Raw genomic sequence first — 21,761 nt, 5'->3', positions numbered from 1 at the left:
GCTTCCTTTAGTCTAGGACTTGGCAATGTGGATGGTTCTTTAAAAGTGTGATGAGAAAGCAGCCCCCTCTACTGTCATCGCTGACACCCTCTGCCAGTGGACGCATGCCTGGCAAGGAAGCAGTGTGGCGGGCCCAACTTCGAATCCTCACTCTTACTAACACCTGTACGAACCCATGGAGGTTCCCGACACGCACAGCAGTTCAGAAAGCAGTGAGCAGCTATGCTCTGACCGTATCGGGAGCATGTGTGCTTCTCCTCGGGGTCCCTCACGGCAGCAACAGGCTCCTTCAGGTGTGGGTAGTAGTCCAGAGCTTGCCTTCGTCCATAATGAGGATGTGAAATTTAGCATTCAGGCCCTCAGAACTGCCCGGTGAGCTCGATACGACTAAAGCTTGTATTAGACATTTGTTGAATGCTTATTTGGCAGATAGAGTGCTAAGAACTAGAAATGGAAAAATAGAATGTGAGGCAGCTGTTTTTCCTTGAGGACCCATGGCCTAGAGTAGGCAACAGAATAAGTGAATGTAAACACAGTGTAGTTATCATGCCCCAAGCCTCCACCTGCCCCTCTGGAAAGCCCTCGTTATAAACACTGACCTTGGTCAGTCTCCCCATGAGACTACGACCCCCATGGGCGGGGTTCCTGTCTGCTTCTCTCTCTCTCTCTCTCTCTCTCTCTCTCTCTCTCTTTCTCTCTCGGGCTTTTCTTGGCTGTCATAGCTTGTGTTCTGGAGATATGTTTTGATGAATGAGCGAAAGAACAAGCCAGCCGATGAAGCTGATGGCATTCCACTTGAGTGCCTCTGACAGTCGCCCTCTTTCTCCCTGCACTTCCTTTCTCTAAAGAACAATAGCTTCCCCCTCCCTGGGGAGCCCAGTTATGAACAGGCCTTGCGTGTTTTGGTGCAGGGTTGGTAAGCTGGTAGACACCAGCATGGACATCCAGGCCATCCAGCTGCCTGCCCTGCAGTACCAGCACGAGAGGCGGGCAAGTGACTGGGCAGTAGACAGCAACCTGTGTGGAACGATGGATCCCACTGACGGCATCGGTGCCCTGATTGAGGAGGAATGCACAGCCATCAAGCTCAACACCGGGGTGAGTGCTGGGGCTGGAGTGGGACAGCACAGGACTGAGGGACCTCTGAGCACCATGCATTAAGGGTCCGTGAGGGTGGCTGTGGACTTCAGGAGGATCAGTGTGCCAGGAAGCATGCAGATTACAGCTCACATTTCCATGGGTTGGCAGGGAGAACTCAACGCATTTTTACTGAGCAATCGTAATTTCTTAATGTGCTACCTTGGCCACTCAGGAATAAGCAAATCTTTGCTTATGATGTTAACAGTGCTCCCTTCACCAAGGTCTTGGCACCTGCTGGCATTTGATGAGGTAGGGGCAGCACTGGTCCCATTTTACAGACAGAAAACAGAGCCTGGGCCAAGGTTGGTCGCACAGCCAGCATGTGGCACTCCCTACACTTAACAAGACAGTGAAGGGCTGAGGTTGGGGAATATGGGCGGCTGAGGGGCGTTTGTCTCTCTGCAAGCACGGCTGGGGTCCTCGTACCAGCAGTAGTCAGAGGCCTCGGCAGGGGAGCTGTGGGATTACAGCCAGTTCGCTAATGTCCCATGACAGGCCAACAGTGCCTGCCCTGCCTCCACGGCTGTTGCAAGACCCCCTGAGGCCCACGTCAGGACCTGCAGGGACCTGCACACACGTGTCCTGCGTGTCGCTGACCGAGCCCTGTGAGGAGCCCAGGGACCAGAACACAAATATCATCTGAAGGCCCCAGGCTCACATGGGAACCATGCCTGCTGGTCAGATGCTGGCTCCTGAGTGGCAGCCGTGTCACCTTGTCCCCTCTGCTGCAGCTCACCCTCCACTGCCAGCAGTTCCTGGCCATGTTCCTGAAGAAGGCCTCCTACAGCTGGCGGGAGTGGAAGATGTTGGCAGCCCAGGTCCTGGTCCCTGTGATGTGCATTACCCTGGCCCTCCTGTCCATCAACTACTCCTCCGAGATCTTTGACGACCCCATCCTCAAGCTGACCTTGGGCGAGTATGGCCGAACTGTTGTGCCTTTCTCAGTTCCCGGGACCTCTCGTCTGGATCAACAGCTATCTGAGCATTTGAAGGACATGCTGCAGGCTGAGGGCCAGGAGCCTCGTGAAGTGTTAGGTAAGGGGCACACCTGGTCTCAGGACCCGAGCTGTGCGGTCTGAGCCCGCTCTTCAACCAGGGCACTGCAGACTTTTGGGGTGGTTAGTTCTTCACTGCCCTGTGTACTATGGGACCCCTGCCCTCCCACCCCCGCCCCATCATGACAACCGAAAATGCCTCCAGACACTGCCAGGCCTTCCCTGAGGGAGGAAATTTAGCACTGAGTGAGAAGAAGACACAGAAAAGCATCCCTAGGGCTAAACTCTGACCAACTGGTCATTTCCTGAAGTTTTGTATTTAGAACCGCTCAAACGAAGTGTGAAACTTCTGTGATCTTTATGTTGCCTTTTCTTTGTTTACTAGTCTGGTCACAGCAGGCATTAACGTGACACAGTGTTTCCCTCCGTCGCCCTAAAACCAAGACTATCTCGTGTCCCCTGTGGTGGCAGTCGGACACTGCTCTGGGTTCGGAGCTGGCGTGGACTGTGCTTCCCTCCCGTCCCGCTTCCTGGGCAGCTACTCTGAGGTTCAGCACACTGAATGGTCGCAAAGTCTTGGCAGGAATCTGGTTCCTCTTTAGCTGAGCATATAGGTAGCCTAGAATGGCCTGTCCTGGCAATGGGTGCTGCACTGGGGTGGAGCTCCCGCAGTCCAGGCTCCCTGCTCAGCTCTGCCAGTGACTGTGACCCTGACTAGCCCTATGAAATACTGGTGAGTGCCCCTCTCTGTCACCCCAACTGGCCTCCAGCCTGGTCCAAAGACTGGGAGGCTTTCGTGGTGCACGGCGGGTCTGGGAGATTCAGGATGCTGGGCAGACGCCCTGGGCCGAGTCCGTCTGAGAGGTTAAATCCCTGCTCCTTCATCGAGTGCAGGGCCTGGCGTTTCTGATCACCTCACTACATGGTTTTATGACGCTGCACTTAAAGACATCTGGCCTTTTTCCTTAGGTAATGACAAAAGGCCTTGTATGCCATTGTAAATATCAGTACTAAGGGTCACTGATGCGTCCCTGTCCCCTCACTGACCCTTAGGTCCTGTGATGTGGGCGTCATCACTGTACCCATTTTACAGCTGAGCGAGAGGCAAGGCCAGAGCAGCGAGCCTGAGTGCAGGGTGGGACGGCCCGTGGACAGCATCTGTGCGTGTGCTGTGTTCTTCCCATGGCTCCTCCAGGCCTTCAGAGCTCCCCAGAGTGTGGGCCGTGGGGGTCAGTCGTCCACACTGCTGACTCTGCCATTGCTCCCCAGGTGACCTGGAGGAGTTCCTGATTTTCAGGGCCTCGGTGGAGGGGGGAGGCTTTAATGAGAGGTGCCTGGTGGCAGCGTCCTTCAGAGATGTCAGCGAGCAGACAGTCGTCACTGCCTTGTTCAACAACCAGGCATACCACTCCCCAGCCACAGCGCTGGCCATTGTGGACAACCTTCTGTTCAAGCTGCTGTGCGGCCCGAGGGCCTCCATCACCGTCTCCAACTACCCGCAGCCCCGGAGCACGCTGCAGGCCGCCAAGGACCAGTTCAACGAGTATGTGCACCGCCCTGCCATCCCTGTCCCCTCCCCGTCCTCGCCCGATCTGGCAGGCCCTGCCCTCCCCCCGTCGGGGCCATTCATCAGAACTAACCACCTCAACACTGCTGGGGGCTGCCCAGAGCCATGAAGGCGGAGAAAGCATAATTTCTGCCCTCAGGAAGCTTCCGGTTCTTGGCTGAGGAATCCTCGCCTCACACTGTTCTCAGCCTTCATACTCACCCCTTTCTTAGATAGCAGGTGAGCTGGTGAGGCTCCGTCCCACACACTGAGGTCCCTGCAGGGAGCTCCTGAAGATCAGAGGGTGGCTGTGCCCTCTTCCCTAATCTGCACCCAGCTGCAGCCAGCTACTGTGCCCAGGGAATCCCAGCACAGGCTCATTCTCAGGGCAGTGCCCGGCTGTGTGTGCGAGGGAGGACGGGGAATGCGGCAAGATCAAGGGTTCTAGCCCCTTGAGGGCCTTGCGTCGGGGTGACCGGGGGCTCTCTCCTTAGGACTTGTCATGCCACCATGTGTGCAGGACTCCCCCTCATCCCTGCCACAGACCCCCCAAAACTCTGGGACCATCCAGAGGAAGCAAAGAAAATCAGTTCATTTCAGAGCAATCACTCCACTTCAGGGCAACTAATTAATGGGGGAGGGGGTTCATCTCCATCTATCCCACATTCTAGACTGTGCCCTGAACCTTACTCTGTCTTCTCCCTGGGCACCCCCATTTCTACCCCAAAAGAAGAGACACAGTGGCAGTCATTGCTCTCCTTGGTATACCAGAAACAGACAAACACAAAGATAAATACCCGTAAGGGAGGACGTGGCAGGGCTTTGAAATGATACACAAAGTGCTGGGGAGGGGCTTCCCCTTGACCGAGACATTGCAGAGAGACAGGCTTATCGGAGGGGCCTTCAGACCTGGGCAGGGTTGTCAGCAGCTATGGGCAAGGGCTATGCTGGGAACATCAAGAGGTGGCAGCTGCCTCCTGGTGGGCCCCAGACTAGGACACCCAGAGGTCAGGCTGAGCAGGTTCAAGAGTGGGCCAGGCAGCAGGGATTTTTGTTTTAACAGCTTAGCAGATATAATTCAGCTACCATAGAACACCCCTGTTTGTAGTATGTAATTGTATGATTGTTAGTGTGTTCACAGAATCATGGAGCCATCATCACCATATAATTTTTAAAAATATTTTATTTATTTATCTTTAGAGGGGAAGGGAAGGAGAGAGGGAGAGAAACATCAATGTATGGTTGCCTTTCGCGCGTCCCCTGCTGGAAACTGGCCTGCAGGGAACTGGCCTGCAACCCAGGCATGTGCCCTGACTGGGAATCGCACCGCGATTGTCTGGTTCGCAGGCCTGCGCTCAATCCACTGAGCTACGCCAGCCAGGCACCATATAATTTTTAAGGTAATTGACGTACAACATTATATTAGTTTCAGGTCTACAACATTGTGATTTGATAAGGGTATTAGGAAATGAACTCTACATGAAGTTTGGTTAACATCTGTCACCATTTGTAGTTACAATTTTTTAAATTATGATAAGAGCTTTTAATATTCCTTAGAATCTTTACAATATGTAATAGAGCCCTGGCCGGGTTGCTCAGTCGGCTGAAGCAGCATCCCATGCACCAAAGGGCTGCAGGTTCGATCTCTGGTCGGGGCATGTGTGGAAGGCAACCAATGGATGTTTCTCTCTCCCTCTCCCTCCCTCTCTCTCTAAAATCAATAAAAGTATATCCTCAGCTGAGGATTCAAAAATATAGCAACAAATAGCCCTGGCTGGTGTGGCTCAGAGGATTGAGCACCACCTGTGAACCAAAGTGCTACCGGTTTGATTCCCAGTCAGGGCACATGCCTGGGTTGCAGGCCAGGTCCCTGTGCGTGGCACACAAGAGGCAACCACACATTGCTGTTTTGCTCCCTCTTTCTCCAAGAATAAATAAGTAAAATGTTTTAAAAATATATAGCAGGAAATACATATAGCACAGTATTATTAACTGTGGTTGCCATGCAGTACATTACATCTTCATAACTTGCATATTTTATAACTGGAAATTTGTACCTTTTGACCCCCTTCACCCATTTTGCCCATGCCGCACCTATGGCAACTGCTGATCTGTTCTTTGTGTCTATGAGTTCTGTTCATTTTTTAAAAAGACTTGATTTCTTTAATTTTTTGGAGAGAGGGGAGGGAGAAAGAGAGGGAGAGAAGCATTGATTGGTTGCCTCTCACACATCCCCGACTAAGGACCTGGCCCGCAACCTAGGCATGTACCCTCCCTGGGAATCAAACCAGCGACCTTTTGGTTTGCAGGATGATGCCCAATCCGCTGAGCCACACTAGCCAGTGCTGATTTTTTTAAAACATAAGAATCCTCCTATAAGTGAGATCATATGGTATTTGTCGTTCTCTGTCTGACTTATTTCACTTAGCATAATCCCTCAAGGTCTAGTCTGGTTGTCACAAATGGCAAGATTTTTTTGTTATGGCCGAATAATATTCCGATATGTATATTACATTTTCTTTACCCATTCCCCCATTGTTGGACACTCAGTTGTCTCCATGCCTTGGCTATTGTAAATAATGCTGCTGTGAGCATGGGGACTCCGGTCTCTTTTTGAATTAGTGCTTTTGTTTCCTTCATATAAATACTCAGGAGTTGCTGGATCATATGGCAGTTCTTTTCTTTCTTTTTAATTGTCACCTGGAGATATGTTTATTGATTTTAGAGAGTAAGGGAGAGAGAGAGAGGCATCGGTGTGAGAGAGAAATGTCAATCAGTTGCCTCCTGTGCTCTCCCCAACCAGGGACCAAATCCCACAACCTAGGTTAGTGCCCTGACATGGGATCGAACCCGCAGCCTTTTAGTATATGGGACAATGCTCCAACCAATTGAGCCACCCAGCCAGGGCGCTAGTTCTATTTTTAATTTTTTAATGAAACTTCACACTGTCTGGCACAGTGGCTGCACTAATTTACATTTCCATCAACAGTGCACAAATGTCCCCTTTAATGCACGTTCTCACCAACAGTTATTTTTTGTCTTTTCAATAATGGGCATTCTAATAAGAGTGAGGTGATATCTCATTGTGGCTTCGATTTGCATTTTCCTGATGATCAGGGTTGCTGAGCATCTTTTCACGTATCCGTTAGACTACAATATAATTGTATTGAATGTTTCATCATCCCACAAAGATGCCCTGTGCCCACCAGCAGGCACTCTCCATCCCTCTCTCCTCCATCTCCCAGCAGCCACTAGTCTCCTTTCTGCCCTCATAGACCCGCCTGTTCTGGACATCTCGTATCAGCAGAGTCATGTAACGGGTGGCCTTTCACGAGTAGCTTCGTTCACTTTCACGGTTCATCCATGTGGTGGTAGCAGGTGTCAGTACTGCATTCCCTTTTGGGGTCAGTTAATATCCAGTTGTCCCAGTATTACTTATTGAAATGGTCGGGAGGTTTTCAAGCAACAGAATAATGCTGTCAAAACCAGTTTGTGGAATATATTGCTGGCAACCGAATGCAGAATGCACTTGGCGGGGGTGGTGGGGGCGGAATCGGTATCACCGCTGCAGTAATACGGGCACCCGAGAGGGTGGTCTGACGAAGGCAGAGCAGAGAGCCAGGCAGAGGATTCTCAGATGTGGGAAAGGCAGAGTGAAACCTGAGAGTCTGTGGGGAGTGGGCGGCACAGGGGACCGATTGAAGGCAACTGGGAGAGTGGCACTGCCATCATTGGGGACAGGAAATCCAGAGGAAGAACTGTTCTTGGGCGGAGGATTTTCCTGGTGCTGAGAGGCCCCCCTCCAGCTCTGGTATTCTCTCTTAACCCCCTTTAGTGGCCGGGCCACTGCCTTGCATGCTTTGCACGGTAGTGACCAAGGACCCAATCCCCCAGCTGCCCAGACGCACTGTGCTCTATTCCTGACCTTCCCTGTCTCCCCCAACCTCCCAAAGGGGCCGGAAGGGATTTGACATCGCCCTCAACTTGCTCTTCGCCATGGCATTCTTGGCCAGCACATTTTCCATCCTGGCGGTCAGTGAGAGGGCTGTCCAGGCCAAGCATGTCCAGTTTGTGAGCGGAGTCCACGTGGCCACTTTCTGGCTCTCAGCTCTGCTGTGGGACCTTATCTCCTTTCTCATCCCCACTCTGCTGCTGCTGGTAAGGGCTGCAGCTGGTGCCGGGACCCTCCCCTGCACGTCCTGGGACCCCTGCACAGACCAAACCAGCCTGAATTTCCCACCAGTAGCTCAGCCCTGATTCCAGGAGGACAGTTGGGAATGCCAGGCAGCCCTCGTCATTGGTCTTCATGCCCCCAGCTTCCGGCCCCCTTTAGTAGCCAGGGGCCTGGAGCCATGTACCCTGGTGACAACCCTGTCAGTAAGAGGGAAAAGGGAGAACCTCATCAGGGAAGATCCCAGGGTTGAAAGCCACCATGGGAACTAACTCCGCTTGTGGGGCTGATGGGCCGGGCTCCTGCGTTGCTCTGCATACCAAGCCACCCGCTCTGTGCTGCTGCAGGTGGTGTTCAAAGCCTTTGATGTGCATGCCTTCACACGGGACGGCCACGTGGCCGACGTGCTGCTGCTGCTCATGCTCTACGGCTGGGCCATCATACCCCTCATGTATCTGATGACCTTCTTTTTCTCGGGGGCGGCCACTGCCTACACGAGGCTCACCATATTCAACATCCTGTCGGGCATCGCCACCTTCCTCATGGTTACCATCATGCGCATCCCAGGTGGGAGCCTGGGGACCGCCCCCTACTCCCCACATCCTGGGTACCCATGGAGCTCTCTGCGCCAGTGCGGAGGTGTGGGAGGGTGGGGGTGTGATACCAGTGCAGACACTGGCCAGATCCTGCTCTAGCACTACCTCCCTCTTGTATTTTCAGCAGAGCTGGTGGGGTCACCCCCTGGGAGGTGATGTCCCAGGAAGGCCTGGGCCTCATCTGTGATGGATGCCCAGCTGGATACTCCGGCCCACACACGCTACACAGGGAATATTGGGAACCTTCTTTCCCTCCTTTGTTCTGTCCTTGAGGGCAGCTGTGGTGTGTCCTCCCTGCATTCACTTGTCCGTGTCTTCTTCCCACAGCGGTAAAATTAGAAGAACTTTCCAGAACCCTGGACCACATATTTCTAGTGCTGCCCAACCACTGCCTGGGGATGGCAGTCAGCAGCTTCTATGAGAACTACGAGACCAGGAGGTACTGCACCTCCTCCGAGGTGGCCGCCCACTACTGCAAAAAATACAGTGAGTGACAGGCTCCTGCCCGGTAGCCTATTTGATTGACTCTCTCCCTAGGGCCAATCAGGGCATCCCCAGGAGCCTTGTTCATGTGAAGGGGCTCCTCTGGAGAGGCTCAGGGCCATGGTGTGGCAAGGCAGGTCCCTGGTCCCAGAACTGAGATACCCCAGGTATAAGCACGCAGTCTTCAGAAGTTATGTGCTCACTATCCCTCCCCCAGAATGATGTGTGCTTCCGCCTCTCCACCTAGCTGACCCTTCAGTCTCTGCAAGATCAGCCTGGGTGTTCCCTCTCCCAAGGGGACTCTCCCACCCCTAGCCCAACCATCACCTGGACCGGGCACCCCTCACTGCTTCTGTAGTATGCTCAGACATGCAGGGCAGTCCCCTGCCTCCTTGACCAGCTCCTACCTGATCCCTCCCATTCCCACCACCCTTCCAGCTTTCACTGGCTCCTGGGGGTTCTTTGGTTCACGAGGCAGCATCACTCCAGGCTCCACCTCTGTCTCTATGTGGTCTTCTCCATGTGGCTTTGTATCTCAAACCTGCCCCTCCTTCCTTTTGTAAAAATATTTGGCATTGGATTTCAGGGCCCCCTAAATCCAGGATCTTAACCTTAAGACCCTTAGCTAATTACATCTGGAAAAACCCTATTTCTAAGTAAGATCATCCACTGGTTTGGGGAGCTGAGACATGGATGTCTGTCTGGAAGCCAGAGTCCGTCCCTCCACACACCCTTTCTGTGCTTGGAACCGTCTTTCGCAGGCAGCCTAGCGGTCGCGTCGGCAGAGCCCTGTGCAGCCCCCTGGCAGGCCCAGCCTTTGCTCTCTTCCTGCCACTTACTTCATCGGACTGACTGGTGGGGAGGGAAGCACTCTTTATACCTCTCTTTGTGTCCCACTGCAGTCCCCAAGTGACGAAGTCAGTGAGTGTGTGTGTGTGTGAGTGAGGACATGACTCGGTAACTTGTCATAGTCGTCCCTTGCGAGGTGAAACTGCCTCAGAATATAGGAGGTGTCTGGGACCCTTGTGTGGCAGGGACAACCGTGGGAGGTGGCTTCGAAAAATGAATGAGCTCTGAACTTGCATGGCCTCCATGTAGAAGGCTGGGGTCCAGGAGCCGAGTGGGCCTAGAGAGGGACTCAGGCTGGCTCCCTGGACGAGGAGGGCCGGCAGGGGACACAGGTGCAGCAGCCTCTCCCTTGCCCACACAGACATCCAGTACCAGGAGAACTTCTACGCGTGGAGTGCGCCAGGGGTCGGCAGGTTCGTGACCTCCTTGGCTGCCTCAGGGTTTGCCTACCTCACCCTGCTCTTCCTCGTTGAGACAGACCTGCTGTGGAGGCTGAAGACCTGCATCTGTGCGTTCTGGAGGAGGCGGCAGCTGGTGAGTGGCTCCTGCAGTTCTATACTGGGCAAGTCTCCCACTAAGGCCAGGCTTCCTCAGGTCGGCACACGGGGAGGGCTTAGCACCCAGCAATGGCCAGAGTGTACGTGCAGCACAGGGCTCGCAGCCCAGGAGGGGGTTGTAGTCCTCCTGGGGCCTTGGGTGCTTGGTCTCAGCAGAGGCAGTGCTGCCTGGCATTGTCTTGTTTGTCACGTACATCCCATTCCACAAACAAAAACTGCTGAGACCAGTCCTGGCTTCTGTGACTCAGTGGATTGAGTGCTGGCATGCAAACCAAAAGGTCGCCAGTTCGATTCCCAGTCAGGGCACATGCCTGGTTTGTGGGCCAGGTCCCCAGTAGGGGGAGTGCGAGAGGCAGCCACTCGTTGATGTTTCTCTCCCTCTCTTTCTCCCTCCCTTACCCTCTCTCTAAAAATAAATCAAATATTTCAAAAAATTAAAATTAAAAAACCCTGCTGAGAGCACATTGGATGTATAGATTAACCCAGGGCAAATTGTCTTCTCTAAAATATTAAGACTTCTCTAAGAACAGGAGTTTCCACCCACATATTAAAATCTCACATCCCCTTAAGAAGTACAAATTGGTAGTTACAGAATAGTAACAGGGATGTGAAGTACAGCATAGAACATCTGTGCATGACCCATGGACATGAACAATGGTGTGGGAGCTGCCTGAGGGAGTGGGGGTGTGGAGTGGAGGGGGCAAAGGGGGAAAGATTGGGACAACTGTAATAGCATAAACAATAAAATATAATTAAAATCTCATATCCCTCAGTGGAGTTTCTTGATTTTCTCCATGAGTCTTGCACTATCCTGGTTCCTCAGACAATTTGTGTCTGTTTGGTGCTAATTTCAACCCTTATGGAGCCCCCTCCCCCAGCTCTCCCTGTGAAAGGCCTGAGCCGCACACGTGGGCTGGACTGGGTGAGCTGTCTTGGAGACCTCAGTCCCTTCTTCCAGAGTAAAGGACCCCTTGGACTGGAGCTCACCTTTTTTGGTCTTTTTCCGGAACAATTAGATGGAAATTTACACCCGGCCGTCAGCGCTTCCTGAGGACCAGGACGTGGCAGACGAAAGGAACCGAATCCTGGCCCCCAGCCTGGACTCCCCGCTGGACACACCTCTGGTCATCAAGGAGCTCTGCAAGGTAAGGCTCCACTCCACAGGCCCCAGGTCTGCCCCCAACGCCTGGCTGCTCAGAGGCTGGCTCCCTGACTCCCCATTGCGATTCTTCCCTGGAACCTTGCAGGTGTATGAGCAGCGGGCACCCCTCTTTGCCGTGGACAAGATCTCCCTTGCAGTCCAAAAAGGGGAGTGCTTCGGACTGCTGGGTTTCAATGGAGCTGGGAAAACCACCACTTTCAAAATGCTGACTGGGGAGGAGACCATCACTTCTGGGGATGCTTTCGTTGGGGGCTACAGCATCAGCTCAGACATTGGGAAGGTGGGTACTTCCAGGAAGGAGGGAAGAGGGGGCACCCTGAAGGCAGGGGTGCAGCTCATCTCTGAATCGGGAAGTAGACAGCAGGATGAGGCAGTAACCTTGGGCAGAGCTAAGGCAGAGATGGGGAGGAGAGAAAGGACCGGGGATAAGGACCCCCTTGGCGGGAAGGGCCCAGGCCTGGCCGGAGGGCTGAGACTGGGCCCCTCCCAGAGAAGCTGTTTCTCCAGACCGGTGCGGCGTGGCGCTCACAGCACGCTGCCCTGCTCAGAAGAACAGGCTCTCCCCGGTCTGTGCGCAGATGTGCGCTAACGACCCCTGGCTGTTCAGACCAGCCATCCCACCAAGCACCAAAAGCCAGATAAAACGTCAATGACAAACCATGTTGGTAAAGACACAGAATAGCACGCAGACAGTGCGGAACTCAGGCTGAAATCTGTGAGTCCTGAGAGACACAAAAGGCCACTGTGTTCTAGGTAATGGGTGTGGCTTTAGGGGCCTTGCTAAGTGAAGAGGGAAGAAACAAAGGTCTAGGGCCCCCAGGGTAGGGGTATAATAGGAGACTTTCCCCACATGGGCTGAACCCCAAAGGCTGCCCCTCAGGGTAAGGATGAGCCAGGCCAGCCTCCTGCTGCCATACCCCTGGAGGTTGCCTGCAAGGTTCCCTGTGTGCTGAGCAGAGTGGGAAAAGGAATGAAGAGGAGCCTGTGCCGGGAGTGACCTCGGCTCCGGAACTGGCAGCAGGGACCAGACCGCAGCACACGACCTCTCTAGAGGGAAGGCCTCCATCCCGGGCCTCGAAGAACACCCTGAATAGTGTTGCAGGCCCCTGAGCAGTGCACGCCTGAGCAAACAAACAAGGTGGTCCCTGCAACTGGAACCCATAGGCCTGAGGCCCTGCAGGGGAAACAAGTCCACCACCACTTGGCATTAGCCATCACCAGACCCAGACTGTAAAACAGCTGTGTTTACCGTGTTTACAGAAGTAAATGAGACTGAAAATATATGTAGGAAAAAGACAATTATATCTGTGATTTAGAAAAGGGAGGAAAGGATGAGAAGTGCTAACTACATTTAATCTGGGTTGCAGGAGGAAAGGACAGAAATGAGGGAAAGATAATCACTGACTAGGTAATAGCTAAGAATTTTCCCAGGTCAAGTAAACACAAATGCTGGAAGTCTAAGAACCCCAAGGAAGGTAAAGAAAACAAACCCCGTCTTTGGAATCCATAGACTTTTTAGGCTCCCCTGTCCCCAGCCAGCTGCCGAAAGTAGGGGGAAATGACAGTGGCTGTGTGGCACCCTGGCTCTGATGGTGTGGCTGTCCAACCAGCGAATGCCCCATCCCAAAAGTGTTGCCACCAAGCCTCTCTGTCACTAAAGGGAGGAGAAAGAAAAGTACTACACACACTAGGTCTTTGTTAAATGTCTGATGAATGACTGAGCGGATGACACACCAGCAGATATTTGCATGTATTGATCACTTTGTATAATCAATACATTCTTACACCAACCTGCCCCCACACTGCCCATAGTGGACAAGGCTCTGGCCTATCTCTGACCCCTCATTATGGGGCAGTGTGGCTACTTGTAGCCTCCCGCACTGGCCACCCCACCTCCTGTGTCCCCACTGACGTGCTACTTGGCAAGCTTCAGCTTCGGCCAGCGCCAGGGCCTATGCACTGGCTGATGGGCCACCCTGGGCAGATCGGCTGGGAGAAACCCAGAGGAGCCTCCCTCTTACTACCTGTTACTTCTCTGGCTGTGTTCCAAACCCAGGTGCGACAGCGGATTGGCTACTGCCCCCAGTTTGATGCTCTGCTGGACCACATGACGGGCAGGGAGACGCTGGTCATGTACGCCCGGCTTCGAGGCATCCCCGAGCGCCATATCAGTGCCTGCGTGGAGAACACGCTCCGGGGCCTGCTTCTGGAGCCACATGCTAACAAGCTTGTCAGGACTTACAGGTGCGCCTGTGCCTCTGCCCCTCCCCCACCCTGTAACTCGACTCACGGGTCTTCCCAAGATGGAATCAGGGTCTCCCTTACCATAGACAACCACACAGGTTGGGAACCGGAGCTCCCGGTTGAGAGGGCTGACCTGTCAGTTCCCACCTCCTAGAGGTAAGGCCAAACCTCGGGTGATGTCAGAAACCCCCCTTAGGTGCAGACAAATGGTTTTACTGCTCCATGTGGAGGCGGGGACTGACCCCATGGGTACAGCACGCTCTGGGGCCTTCAGCTCTCTGAGGTGGAGGGTTCCGGGCACACTCCCTCATTCTTCTTCACCTGGGGTGCTCTACAGTCACTGGGCCCTGTCATCTAATCAGCTTTGCCCCCTCCTGCCCCTTCTCTGCCCCAGCGGTGGCAACAAGAGGAAGCTAAGCACTGGCATTGCCCTGCTTGGAGAGCCCACAGTCATCTTCCTGGATGAGCCATCCACTGGCATGGACCCTGTTGCCCGGCGCCTGCTCTGGGACACTGTAGCGAGGGCACGTGAATCTGGCAAGGCCATTGTCATCACCTCTCATAGGTAAAGCCAGGGTCTTTAGGGGTCAATGGATGAGCCTGGGTGGGGACGGTGGAAGGGATAGGCTGGGAGGGGCTCAATGGAGACAGACCTGATATCAGCTGGTACAGAATCTATGAGGAGAATCCCCAGGCTGTAGCACGTAGGCCATATTCTGATCATGGGAATCAGGAACAGTCTGATCTGGGTGTTGACACCTTCTCACCTGCACATGGAAGGTGGGTGACAGCATACCCCAGCCCTGTGTTAGGCCTGCACCCTCTCTCCCCAGCATGGAGGAATGTGAGGCCTTGTGCACCCGGCTGGCCATCATGGTGCAGGGTCAGTTCAAGTGCCTGGGCAGCCCACAGCACCTCAAGAGCAAGTTTGGCAGTGGCTACTCCCTGCGGGCCAAGGTCAGGAGTGACGGGGAGCAGGAGGCGCTGCAAGAATTCAAGGCATTTGTGGACCTCACCTTCCCAGGTGTGTGACACTGCACACAGGGCATCTGAGCCTTGCCCCTACCCAGTCCCACATTCCTGACCCCTATGAAGAGGACTGCAGTTCTGTGGGCCCAGGCCACCTTCCCCTGCCTTTCAGCCCAGTTCTCATGAGGTCATGGTCTCTCCTTTGTTCAGGCAGTGTCCTGGAAGATGAACACCAAGGGATGGTCCATTACCACCTGCCTGGCGATGAACTCAGTTGGGCCAAGGTGAGCACAGGCCTCACAGGGTCTCAGCTGGGGTTGAGGAAGTTCCCTCCAGTGACCACTCCTTCTGTGATGATTCCAGAAGGCTCTTTACACGGAGGAATCGTTTGTAGCTTATGTTCTAACACTTGCCCTAATATCACTAGGTTTGAGGGTTTTATGCCTGAAATATTTGAGTTGGAAAATAATTAGTGCAAAGGAGGAAACTGGCTCAGAGAGGGAACACAGCTTGCGTAAGGTCATACTCTGAGTTAAGAGTCAGGAGGAAGCCCAGTCCCCCGTCTGCTCACAGAGCACAACCCCTCTCCTCCCTCTGAGATCTCAGCTCACCCTGTAAGGCCAGCTCCCTGTGTGTACCCTAGGGACTGGACTGGACAGGGGTAGGATCATCGGGGCTATACTACCCCTTATGGCCAGAGGACTCCCAGCCAGCCAAGAAGCTGCGCCCTGGTCTTGTTAACAGCAGCTTGTCTGGTTCCCAAAGGTCTTTGGTATCCTGGAGAAGGCCAAGGAGAAGTATGGAGTAGACGACTACTCTGTGAGCCAGATCTCGCTGGAGCAAGTCTTCCTGAGCTTTGCTCACCTGCAGCCACCTGCCGAGGATGAGGGGCCGTGAGGAGCCTGGCAGAGGTGGGATGCGTGGGAGCACAGGTGGACGTCCTCTTCCTCCGAGTTCATCTTATCCTGCACCTTTATTTCTAATCACTGTTTTCTATGATGGATATGAAATTCAAGGCACAATATGGACTGCGTATTGGTGCCTTCACGTCAGGAATCAGCATGCGAACATCCATGTCTAAGGCGGTTGCTGAACCCCACTCCGAGAACACAAGATCCCGGCCAAGAGCGGGTCCAGCAGTTTGTTTAGACAAGCTGCAGGGTCTTTGGGGAGAGCTGTCGAGGAAGAAGCCACTGCTGACCCAAGAAGTGACTTTCCCTACAAGCTTATGAGGAGAGTACTCAGTGACCTCTTCATGTTTGCACATGGCATGGAGCTTCTCTGGGTGAGGAAGGGGAAGCCGGCAGGACATCTGGCAGCAGGGCCCACCAGGCTGCCCAGAATGGACAGAAAGGTCACCTGTTGCCATCCATGAGGGAGATGCCAGCTGTGATTAGGCGCTGAAGTCTTGACTTCCGACATAGTCAGGGGCACCCTGAGCGTCCCTGTTCCTCAGAGTGTGGACACTGTGCCAGGCAGAGCTGACCCGTCGCCCAGTGTCATCCCACCAGCATCTTCCAGAGTCGGCCAGTGCACGGAGGGAAAGCAGTCCTCCATTCCCGACCCTGGCCTCTGACGAGCCACCAGCCAGGAGGCCAGCTGGGGACTGAGTGGCCATCTGTGGAAGATGCACTGAACACATGGTGACTCAGTGTACGGAAAATACAGGCTGGAAGGGAACGTGACCACGGTCTGTAAGTCACACACCAGTTGGGTTCCCGAGCCCAGTGACTGCCCCCCAGCCCCAACACAAGGCTTCTGTGTCAAGTTTCAGACAAACAAAAGCAAGAGCTCATTTTTCCTAGTATATAGCAAACTTATAGAACTCACTGTCATGAGGTGCAAGAATCAGCCAAAAACACAAGTGCAAAATCAGGTTATGTGAACAGCCAAGAGATATTTGTCTACAGTGAGGAGAGAGAGGTGTAGGGTTAGTGTAGGAGGGTGAAGACCTGGGTGGGCAGAGCTACTCGTGGGCTTTAAAGCCATTTTCCAGAAGATTCGTCTTCGGCATCAGCTCCTTTTTTATTTATGTACTATTTATTTCTTAGTTTTCTAAATTTCGATGATTTGAATCTCTGTGCCTTTTACATTCCCTTAGAATTTATAGTTTTAGAAAAGACTTGTTTTCATCACTTTGGTTCACTTGGGTCAGTTTCAAATTTGCATTTTTGTCAGTTTCTCAAAGTTTATAAACACTGCAAATAGTTGCCAGTAGCTCTTTTATTCCCTTTAAAATTCTGCAAATTAGCATCATTTAGTTCCATGTTACAAAAAATAAACTTAGGGATGGCTGTGGTCTTAAAGAACACCTTCCTAGAGGTTGGCCTGAGGTTTGTTGCCAGGCCCTCTGGTCACTGCGCTGCGTTGGTGCATGGGGTTGTGGGAGGAGGGCAGAGGCCGGCACCACCACCTGGCAGTGTGGCCATGCTTGACAGCCCTACTGCAGGGCTTCCTGGGCTATTTTTAAGCCCTTATGTTAGAAATTTGTCACTTTTCTCTTTTGCTGCCACAGAAAAAGAATGTGAGAAACGTGTTTTAGGACTGAAGCAACAGTGTACCTGAGGTAAACATATGAAATGAGATTGCATCAGTACAGGGAGAGGTGGGCTTGTTGATGGGAGGTAAGGTGGAGAGATTAACATGAAGGAGACTGGCGGGATGAAAGTGGGGGCCGTCGTGCTCAGAGGTCCTGCCTTCTCAGAAAGATGACCGGCTGCCGTGGAGAGAATGATGCAGGCGCAGCTGAGGCTGCAGCAATGAGAAGCAGGAAGACAGGCGCACAGCACGGTTGAGGAGAGCCCAGGAGACTGTCAGTCAGAGGAGCCCAGGTTTGCATCCAAGTGTGGAGCTCAGGCAACTGCAGGAGGGACATTTAGAAGGGACCACAGGAGCAGCAGGAGGGGGCACTGCTGTTAGGGTTCAGTGTGTTCCCAAGTCATCTGCAAGACTGCTGAAAACCCAGCATGAAGCCAAGTGTCCTAGAGAAGCAGGAGTGGGACCTGGAAACCACATGCACATCCTGCCATAGCTGGTTTGAGCTGTGCCCGCCCTGAGCCCAGTGGAGGGGTGTGGAAAGGGGCTGTGGACCATGACCAATGACCACCATCCCCAGGCAGCATGAGTCAGCTTGTGTGACACGGCCCCCCACTCCTACCTCATTCTCCTCTAGACCTTCATGCCCAGGTGGTCCCTAGAGATGGTTTCAAACAACTGTCACATCCGACAGGCACAGCCCTCCCTGAGGACTCCACTCTTGCCCTGCCCCCAGCAGCAGTTAGGAGACCCAGGAGACAAGGTCGTGCCTGCCCTGCCCTGCGTGGCCTGGTTAAGGGCTCCCCAGGGGCTGACACCCTGCCAGGGCTGAGAGCAAGGCCTAGGAAAGTCTTGCCCACTGCAATGGTGTGGCTCAGCTGAAATAGCAGACATTGGAATTGTCCTTCAGCCTGAGCTGCGCCCAGGACTTAGAGAGGGCTCCAACAAGGAAGAAGAGCAGCCATGTGGGGAGGGTGGGGAGACCCTACTTGGGGGCAGCACTGAGGCCAAGCCTCTCCACTGCCTTCAGTGTGGGGCAGGGCTGCCAGGCAGTAGGTCACAGGTCAAGGGGATCCCACCCCCCCAGTCCACAAGAACAGCTCCTGCAGAGTGAAGGCTGCAGCAGGTTTGCTGAGCTCATCAGAAAACTCCAGAATATAGTGGTTTAGAAAAGACAGGCGTTTTTTTGCTTTGCCAAGTACCGAGTTTGGAGAAGGCAGTCCAGACATACTGTCACCATCAAGGTCTCAGGGAGTCATACCCCATCTGCCTGCTCCATCCAGGTGCAGGCCCCCCCCCTCAAGGTCACCTCTCAGAGTCCAAGGGCTGCTGAGGCTTCCAGACGGCATCATCAGAAAGCAGGAGAGGAGCAAGACAGCCCAGTTCTTGGCGGCTGTGAGACACTTCTGCATCCGCATCACTGCCCAGATTGCAGGCACATGGCAGCATGAGATACAAGGAGCTGGGGCACACAGATAAAACCCAGACACCAGGACACCACTGCAGTCTCTACCTCGACTGCGGCGGGCGGGCTGGCATCCTCAAGGTGATCCCTCTGTTTGCCTTTGTTGTCCACCTGAGCTGGTGAGACCTTACCTCGTTCAGCAAGCCCCGGAGACCCCCCCCCCACAGACCCACATAAGTGGCCATACCCCAAGATCTGCCCCCAACCCCCATCCCCCACAGAGGGCCCTGGCCCTTTGGTTGCAGGGACTCAGAAAAGCAAAACAAACTGGAAAGTTTCTTTTTTGTCTTTTTCTTTCTTTCTTTTTTTATTATAGAGAGGGGGGAAGGAGGGAGAGAGAGAAAGAGAGAAAAGCATTGATGTGAGAAAAATATTGATGGGTTGCCTCTCATACATGCCCCAAATGGGGACCCAACCCCCAATCTAGACACGTGCCCTGACCTGGGGTCAAACCCAAGATCTTTCAGTCTGGCCAGGGCTGGCCAGTTTCATGCTGAGCAAATCTGAACCCCAGATCTCTAGTCCAGAACATCAGGGAAAGTCAAGGTCACCTGAATCCCAGGGGCTTCTGGCCTGGTCTCACAAAGCAGCAGACAAGACTGAGTGAGCCAAGGCCAGCACCTGGAGGGAAGGGGAGACTGGGAGGCAGATCCAAGGGTGGCCACAAGCTGTCTGGGATGAGGGAGAGAGTTTCCAACAGGCTGGCCTAAGGCCAAACCACCAATGGGGGCAGCTGATTCCTGCTGCTCCCTCTGGGTGACACCCCATTCCAGCTGCTGTTCAGCTGACTTCTGGGGACCAGCACAACACTCTCAGCATAAGCTGAATAGGCCCTCTGGGACCTCCACTCCCACACAGATGAGTCAGTGTGAAGGTGAGTACCACCTACACTCATCCAGAGCCTTCCCGCTGCACTGAGAGACAGAGCTTCACCTGCAGACACATGGACAGATGTTCCTAGGTAGATAGCCTGGGTCCTACCTGGACCCAGATGGGCCGCACTCCATCCACTCCTGCATTGCAGAGGCAGTCCACAGGTACTGAGAGGTACCCCCAACACCAAAGTTAGAGTTAGACTGCTCACCCCACCCCACCCCACAGCTGAGACCAGCAGGCCAAGTGTGATGTTCCACCCTCCAGACACAAGGTTCAATTCCCTGAATCCTGGCTCAGGCCTGACCCCAAACTTCTGAATGTTCAAGCTCCTGAAGCCCATTTCCCTTCCTCCACGGAGAGCAGGGCACTCTGGGGACCCTGTGTGAGAGGGGGCTCAGGGTGAGTGGGCCTGGAGGCTGGAACAGAAGCAGCCATAAGGTGGAGGTCCAGGCCCCCCGGGAGAGTCAGGAAGCCAGGAGGCAGGACAATGTTGGGCCCTGGAGTGCCATCCCCACCTGATGGGCCAATGTGGTCTGAGCAGGCAGGGGAAGAGGCTGAAGCTGCGGGGTCAGGCCTTCCTTCTGCAACACACATTGCTGCCCAGGCCCCACTCCTGAGGCCTGGCCCACAACCCATAGGTGCTGGCTTAAGATGCCTCCAAGGTTAGAGAAGCTCCAAGTTGACTGGCTATATAAGGCACAAAGGTATAGGCCACAACAGCTCCGCCCCAGTCAACAGCTCTGCATGACCTGAGGCTTTCCCAGTGCTGCAGCACATTATTCACCTGCTCTGCATCCAGCTCTCGCTAAGTCCCATCCAGTTGCCTGTGACCACCCAAAGATAGCTCAGGAGTCACTATCTTTGAGCTTCCTTTGAAAGCTCCTGGGGCAGAAACAGACAGGGGCTTTGGGCACTAAAACTAGCACAGACACCCACCCAAACCCACTGCTGAGCCGACCTGGCCCTGAAGCGCCTCCAGAGGGTAGCCTGCCATACCTCCTGGGAGATTCCAGAGGTTCCTGCTGCAGGCGTAGATGGGAGGGGGTCACCTAGATGGCCCAGGACCTGATGCCCCACACCTTAGAGACACTAAATGGAGAGGCCTCACTACAACCCCATATCCTCATTGGCCAGCCGGCCCTTTCGGACCCAGCCTGGCCATCCAGTTCCAGCCAGAACCAGCTGGGCTCCTTCATGGGTTGCAGGCACCCACCCCCACAGACAGGAGCCAGACTTTGATGACCTGCTTCTTCTAAGGCCTCCCCCAAAGTCGCTAAGTTATCACAACCTCCTGACCCTACCCGAACCCCTCTTCCACCTGGCTGGGCCATATGTGCGCTAGGCACAGAGACTGCTAGCAGTGAGTAGAAGTGCTTCCTGACGTGGCTAATAAGGAGTCAAAATGCCTGCGCAAAGCTCCTGGGTAGCCCACATGACCTCCAGCGCAACCCTAGCTATCTCTGACGTCTCTGGTGCAAGGGATCATCAGCCTCCAAGGGCACTGTGGAGGTTATCAGGCCCAGAGGAAGAAGGTATAGGGAACGTTCTACTTTGACATGAGTATGCCCTCAAAGTGAGAGCAGCGCCACACCATCAACAGGTGGCCCTCAGCACTGGAAGGAAAGGGAGGGGGCTCAGGACACCTATGGGTGCTGCCAAAAGTCCTGTCCACAGGAGCCCTGCCCTGCCCCCCCATCAAATCTGGACCAAAGACCTCCTGAGGTCTCCAAAAGCCCCTGCTCCCACCCCTCAGTCCCCACAGCTGCAGTGGGTTTGCCTTGGGGGCTGGGAAGGGGAGAAGGCCAGGAGCCTCCAGAGTTTTATTTTTTTCATGTTTCTTGCAAACACATTCCGCTGATCCCCAGAATGGCAAAAGCCAAGATGCTTAAATGTTGAAGCTCACAGCTGATAACCAAAGTCAATAATATTTAGAAACAAATTTGATTAAATTCATAAGTGAATAAATCAGCTTTCAGATTTTATATAAAATGTGTTACATAATACAACATATAGATGATGTATTATACAATCGTATAGCTGAAGCCTATATAATTTTATTAACCAATGTCATCCCAATAAATTCAATAAAAGGTACTGATTTTTTTAAAAAGAAAAATTATATTATTTTAGAGCATTAAAAAAAGCAGAGGGGGCCATCAGTCCAGCTGCTTTT

General features: G+C 53.6%; 1 protein-coding gene across 7 annotated transcripts in view; it reads left to right on the top strand.

Moving 5' to 3' along the window:
- Positions 1-17,044, top strand: part of ABCA3 (ATP binding cassette subfamily A member 3) — a 49,747-nt gene extending 32,703 nt beyond the window's left edge. For all 7 annotated transcript variants that reach the window (XM_037157207.2, XM_037157208.2, XM_053671501.1 and 4 more), the window contains exons 20-33: positions 912-1,098; positions 1,872-2,175; positions 3,405-3,678; positions 7,635-7,839; positions 8,200-8,419; positions 8,776-8,934; positions 10,142-10,314; positions 11,354-11,482; positions 11,585-11,779; positions 13,556-13,743; positions 14,138-14,308; positions 14,577-14,767; positions 14,923-14,996; positions 15,478-17,044. In XM_037157207.2, coding sequence (XP_037013102.2) covers positions 912-1,098; positions 1,872-2,175; positions 3,405-3,678; positions 7,635-7,839; positions 8,200-8,419; positions 8,776-8,934; positions 10,142-10,314; positions 11,354-11,482; positions 11,585-11,779; positions 13,556-13,743; positions 14,138-14,308; positions 14,577-14,767; positions 14,923-14,996; positions 15,478-15,609 — 2,602 coding nt within the window. In that variant the 3' untranslated portion in view covers positions 15,610-17,044. The remainder of the gene's footprint in view (positions 1-911; positions 1,099-1,871; positions 2,176-3,404; positions 3,679-7,634; positions 7,840-8,199; positions 8,420-8,775; positions 8,935-10,141; positions 10,315-11,353; positions 11,483-11,584; positions 11,780-13,555; positions 13,744-14,137; positions 14,309-14,576; positions 14,768-14,922; positions 14,997-15,477) is intronic.
- Positions 17,045-21,761: the final 4,717 nt, after the last annotated feature.

This window comes from Artibeus jamaicensis, unplaced genomic scaffold (genome assembly GCF_021234435.1).
Source record: "Artibeus jamaicensis isolate MK-2021 breed Jamaican fruit bat unplaced genomic scaffold, CSHL_Jam_final contig_700, whole genome shotgun sequence".
Taxonomy (NCBI): Eukaryota; Metazoa; Chordata; class Mammalia; order Chiroptera; family Phyllostomidae; genus Artibeus; species Artibeus jamaicensis.
Note: the sequence above shows the minus strand (reverse complement) of the source record. Positions and strands in the feature narration are given on the sequence as shown.